This window comes from Colobus angolensis, unplaced genomic scaffold (genome assembly GCF_000951035.1).
Source record: "Colobus angolensis palliatus isolate OR3802 unplaced genomic scaffold, Cang.pa_1.0 Scaffold603, whole genome shotgun sequence".
NCBI classification, from domain to species: Eukaryota; Metazoa; Chordata; class Mammalia; order Primates; family Cercopithecidae; genus Colobus; species Colobus angolensis.
The window spans coordinates 315,408-321,407 of NW_012119633.1; the positions used below are offsets into that span (position 1 = coordinate 315,408).

The 6,000-nt window shown below is 40.0% G+C and overlaps 1 protein-coding gene across 2 annotated transcripts in view; it reads right to left on the reverse strand.

Annotated features, from left to right (window-relative positions):
• CHM (choroideremia (Rab escort protein 1)) overlaps positions 1-1,677 on the reverse strand; it is a 191,584-nt gene extending 189,907 nt beyond the window's left edge. Inside the window, exon 1 of one of the 2 annotated variants that reach the window (XM_011963223.1) lies at positions 1,596-1,677. In XM_011963223.1, coding sequence (XP_011818613.1) covers positions 1,596-1,644 — 49 coding nt within the window. In that variant the 5' untranslated portion in view covers positions 1,645-1,677. The remainder of the gene's footprint in view (positions 1-1,595) is intronic. The other variant, XM_011963225.1, reaches the window with a different exon arrangement.
• Between the last annotated feature and the right edge of the window lie 4,323 nt (positions 1,678-6,000).

The following is a 6,000-nucleotide window of genomic DNA, read 5'->3' on the forward strand; positions in this document are numbered from 1 at the left end:
AGACTGGAAAGAACAAATCAATAGTTCATTGACTCTTTCCAGCTCTCATCCAACATCTGTTCATAGCAACTACAACCAGGTTATTCGCAGCCATGCTGTTATTTTCAGGCTACGAATAAACAAGTCTGTGCTGTTCTGAGAACTACTACCCAGGCATTTTTTGTTAGACAACATAAAGCCCATCTAGTTTACCTTCCCTATATTCAAAAACAAGGAAACTGAGGCTCGGAGAGATGTAGTGCCTGCGCCCCCTCCCCCCCCCCCCCCCATTCAAGCAATTCACACTAGCACTAAGCAAGGCCTAAAACCAAGTTTTCTCAATTGTTTCTACGAATATGGGTCAACTCTGAGGATCAGAACCACGGATTGTTTTTCTGGGATGGAATGGGCCTTTGGAAATTTACAAGCTGTGTGATCCTGAGCAAATTACAACCTTTCCAAGTCCCCTTTTCCTCTTCTACAAAATGCAGAGAGTACCTACTACTCTAACAAGGTTGTGAGGATTATGTCCGGCTTGTAAAGTGCTTAGCACAGTGATTAGGAAATTTTAAGCATTCGAAAACAGGTAGCTATTATTTTTACTCCCATCCTGAAAACATGGCTGCTCCTAATCATGGCTGTTTGAGAAGACAACGAACTGAATTCATTAACACAACGGACAGGGTCCCATCCACCAGAGCTTCTCTGGCCTACCACATTCTACAAACAGTAGAAAACCCCATCAAACAACCTATTTCATCCCACCTAAAATGATCATCCCTTACACTATTAAAAATAAAAATGAAATTGCTGCCACATGTCTTCTGCTACGTGTTGTACACTGCATATGTTAAACAGAAATTGCAGAGGAGCTTCTGGGTCCACCCAAAACATGAAGAACAAACGACGGGAAAACAAGAGTTAGATAAGGTCACACACCTGAACTGGAACTCAGGACCTTATTCTCAGCACATTCAGTTATGGGTGGTAGAAAGCAAGATGCTTTAAGCACCATAAAGCAGGAATAATGGCTACCTCAACAAAATACAATTCCCTAGGTTTCTCAACAAAACAGAATCCATTTGCTTTCCCTAGTAAATTCATACGCACATGGGCAATAATTGAGCATCTTTCTTGTAAAACTGGGGATTAAGTTGTGCCTGAGCTGCGATGTTCCCTAGGATCATACAAATCTATGAAAAAGTCCTATGAAATGGCGAGACAAAATGATGGGGAATATCACCTTGAAATCAATAAGGAAGGAATCATAATGTCTTGCCAAAGTCGTCTCCGTTGATAAAATCCCGACCCTCCATTTCATGACACTGCACATCCACTTCCCTCTAAGGAAATTAACAGGAATCACCGCAGCAACCAACCTCAGCAATCAGCATCGACCAGATCAACCCCTACTCAAATGGCGATAAGCACTGCGGGTCCAAGCCCCTCCCTGTAACTGCCAATTCCCGCGCTGACTCCGGACTACCTCACTTCCTTTCCGTTCTCCCTCCCACGCTCGACCCACGATGTTTGTCCCAAAACTCGCCACTGACAGAAAAAATAGAAGCAAGACAGTCTTCCTAAACTTCGTCCAGGAAGTACCAGGCTACACATACCCGTCCCTATTACGATCACATCAAACTCCGAAGGGAGAGTATCCGCCATCTTGACGGGAAACGCGTCATGTGACTACTACTTGTGGAAATGAGATCAAGGTAGGCATTCCCTCAGGGGAAGGCGGAAAGGGAAACAATGCATTCTGGGTGTTGTAGTTCTTGGGTGGAAGATCCTGGCAGGCGACTACAGTATTATATTTAAAATGTTTACACGTAAATTAAAAACTCGACTGATTTTCCAGGCTGAGTACTGTAGCTCATTTAGCCTGGAGGGTTGAAGTAGGAAAGAAATGTAGATTGTTATTCCGTTAGCTAGGATGAATGTGGGAGACTTGAATACCCCTTGACAATACTGAAGGAAGAATTGTTAGGAGACATCGAGAGCCGAGTGAAATTGAAAGGGGTTTGCTCTGTGAACAAAGGAGATTTTCATTCCAGCCTAAAAAACTGTTTCCCGCCGTCGTGTCTGTACTTTCGTGTTGGCCCTCGAGGCACGGTTTTTCACATCAATACTTTCAAAATATATTCCGTATCTTTTTCGTTTCCATGTCTCCTCAATGAAAACCCACGAAAAACCTCTCACCCTAGTTTCTTCAGAATGGAACTCTCACCGCGTCCGTATTTGTTCTAATTAGTCCAGACAGCCACTCGGGCAATAGATTAGCCTTGTTTTATAAGAGGGAAAAAATACATGAAACCATAGTTGTACTGGATAAGCGTTTGTTGAGTCTGAATTTGATTTTCCGCACGAACTAGATAAGTTCATGTAAGATTCTCCTTAGTTTACATTTAGTTTCCAATCTATTAGTTTCCATAAGCTACCGTAGAAATAATTAAGGTTAAATGGCCTTTATATTAAAGTGATTGTATTTGATGAGGGACTTTAGGTCCTCTATGTCTAACAGCTAACATAGTTGTCATAAGTATCTTCAAGGTCTGTCGCCTCCCACTGCTTCCCTTCATCCGCCCCCTACCCCGACCCCTATTATTTAAAATACTCCGCTGTCTGACAAAACCAAAGCAAAAGGGGAAGGATGCTGGGAATGAAGGAGGATACTTTTTTGATCACAGAAATTTCTTGTGTAGTTATTTTACAAGAGTTTCAAAATAAATCAAAGATAGTGTGCAGGAGTGGGCCTTCCCCGATACCACCTATCCTCTAAGATGCTTGTGGTTCCTCAGACATTGTTTTCTTTCCAGTATCTGTGAGCACGCTCATGCTCAGCGTGGAATGATCTTCCCATTCTTTAGCTAACAGTTATTCCCAGGATGTCACTGGGCTTCCACCTCCTCCTCCTTTCATCTCCGTGTGTGGGCTCTTTTCCTACACGGTGCTAGACTTTGTCTTAACCTGCCGTACTGCTTTGACAGTTTGCATTTATGTCGATTCCTATAGAGTACACATATCCCCATATATCCACACAAAAATACACACCTAGACATGCAATACCATAATTAGAAACCCCTGTACAGTATGACAGACACCAAGTCTCGTTTATCTTTTTCACTCTCGCACCTAACCTAAGCCCCGTGCAGAATAGGAATTTAACAAACGTTTGCTAAACCAAACTTGATTTTGACTCCCCTAATGGATGGATGAGATGAGTCCCTGTCCTCATAGTGCTTACCTTCTTCGCCTTTATATCTCCCCACCACTATCATGTGCCTTATATTTAGAATATGTTCAGTGTTCATTAATTGTAAATATTTCCATGAAAATGCTTTAAAATATATTTTGATGGGTTTTTACTGCATTTCTCTTGCATTTTACCATAATCATTAGCAACACTGTACATGTTTCATTAATTTCTTTTATAGATCATCCAGTTGTATTACACAATTCTCTTATGATATGGTCTTTGATTAGTATTTCCTGTAAAAGAGATTCCCCTGAGAAGTATAATGCACTGTTCAGTAAACCACTCTGTCATTTGGCTTGGTATGTAAAGAAAGTTTTTAGTATTATCAGAAGTGAAATAGATATTATTTGTGAGACTCTTGATATGACAGAAGAAAATGGAAACAAATGAATTTCTCAGAGTAAACACAGGAAACTTTCCAAAATCTTCTCTAATAGAAGCCGTGGATGGATGGTTAAAAATCTGATAAATAAAAGTATTTCTACCATACTTTGGATATATATTTCTATACATTTGTTCATGTATACAAGATATATAAACCACATACATATACTTTTCAATATGAGTATCTCTTTCTAGGAATTCAGAAATTTTCTGACAATCACACCATGAAGATGTAATTCATTAATTTGTTTATTCCTCAAATATTCATTGAATACCTACTATGTGCAAGACACTATTTTGGATGCTGAGATTAGAGCAATGAACAAAATAGACAAGAACCCCTGTCTTCATGAAGTTTACATTTAGTAGGGTAAAACAAAATAAACAAGTAATTACTCTGTAGCATAGATTTTCCAATCTGTGCTTCCCTGAATTTGAAACCGTCTTTTTTCCCCTAAGGATAGAAAGCATGATCCTCAGAAGGATAATATGACCAACTTATATTTTGCTGTCCTTTCTCTAAAGTCATTAAGGGACTCATTCATGCCCTTTTCTGGGCATAGAAAATATTATTACATTAGGAAAATTTCAATCTTGTGCATGGAGAAAATGCTCCAAATACCTTTTCTTTCAAATATATTTTTGTAGACTTTATGCAAAGTAAAGATGAATATAGGAGTCAATAATTACAGTAAAAAAGTATAAAGCAAAACAGCTGAATTGTATCTATTTTGTTATTCTAAGGACATCTATTATTGAGATCTTAAGTATTTTATTGGGATAAGTCACAGTACAATGAGATAACAGATACCTAAAAATTGACCACTCTATTAAAATCATTGTGGCACTAATTTTGTACTTAATTATTTCCTGAACTGAAAAAGCATGATTCCTTGAACACTTACCTGGTATTCAGACATTTACTCAACTATGAAATCTGGCTGTTATCTTTATACAAACCATAATTTAATGGTCTCTATCCCTGGGGCCTTTCCTTTGTGTTCCAGACCCATATATCCAACCTCTTACTCAACATCTCTTCCAAACATGTCCAATGCTGAACTACTGAACATTTGAATCCCACTCCAAAATCTTCTCTTCATCCAGCATTCCCTATCTTAGAAATAGTACCACCTTCTACTCTGCTATTCAAGTCAAAAACCCAAGAATCATCCTTGACACATCACTGTCTTTCACCCTTAAACCAATTCATCAGCAACACTTGCCATATTTACCTCAAAAATATATTGTAACTATATCAATTAATCTCAATATGGAGGCCGGGCGCGGTGGCTCAAGCCTGTAATCCCAGCACTTTGGGAGGCCGAGACGGGCGGCTCACGAGGTCAGGAGATCGAGACCATCCTAGCTAACACGGTGAAACCCCGTCTCTACTAAAAAAAAAAAAAAACTAGCCGGGCGAGGTGGCGGGCGACTGTAGTCCCAGCTACTCCGGAGGCTGAGGCAGGAGAATGGCATAAACCCGGGAGGCGGAGCTTGCAGTGAGCTGAGATCCGGCCACTACACTCCAGCCTGGGCAACAGAGCGAGACTCCGTCTCAAAAAAAAAATCTCAATATGGAATTCCCACATAATCTCTTCCCTAGACTACTACAATTGGTTGTAGTTGTACCCCTCATTAATGCTTGCTTCTCTCCAGTCCATTCTCCCCACTGAAGGCAGAGTAAACATTTTAAAACTCAAATCTGATTATGCCTTTCTCTACCTACAACACTTCATGACTTCTCATTGTTTTTAAAATACACTCCAAAATTATCAACATAGCCTAAAAGGCCCTGCCTAACTCTTCAGTCTCATCTCATACCTCTTAACCTTCTCTCTCTAGGATCCAGCCATATTAGCTCTCCTTCATTTCCTCCAGTGCTCATGCTTCTCCCCACTTCAGGGCCTTCACTGATGCCCTTCCATGTGCCTGAATTGCACCTTTATCCTTCTGCCCCTCTTTATTGTAGCTTCTCATCCTTCACAGTTAATTTGAAATGTCACATAATCTGGCAAGTCTTTCTTGAGTCATCAGTCTAGCTTAGATGCCCTATCACCCTATATTCCCTCTTTGTTGAACTTATGATTGGAAATATCCGATTACTTATGGAATTACTTGTTTCATCTTGTTAGAAGGTAACATCCTCAAAGGCAAGGACTATGCCCATATTGGTCATCATTATATTCCCAGAACCTAGTCCAATACCTGGTACAAATAGTCACTCAAAAATGTCTGCTGAGAGTTTCTCTTGGTATTCATTTCTGTTTTTATTCCACTGTGGTCCAAGAATATGCTTGGTATGATTTCCACTTTTTTAAAATGTATTGAGACTTGCCTTAGCAGAGCATGTGGTCATTCTTAGAGTATGTATCATGTAC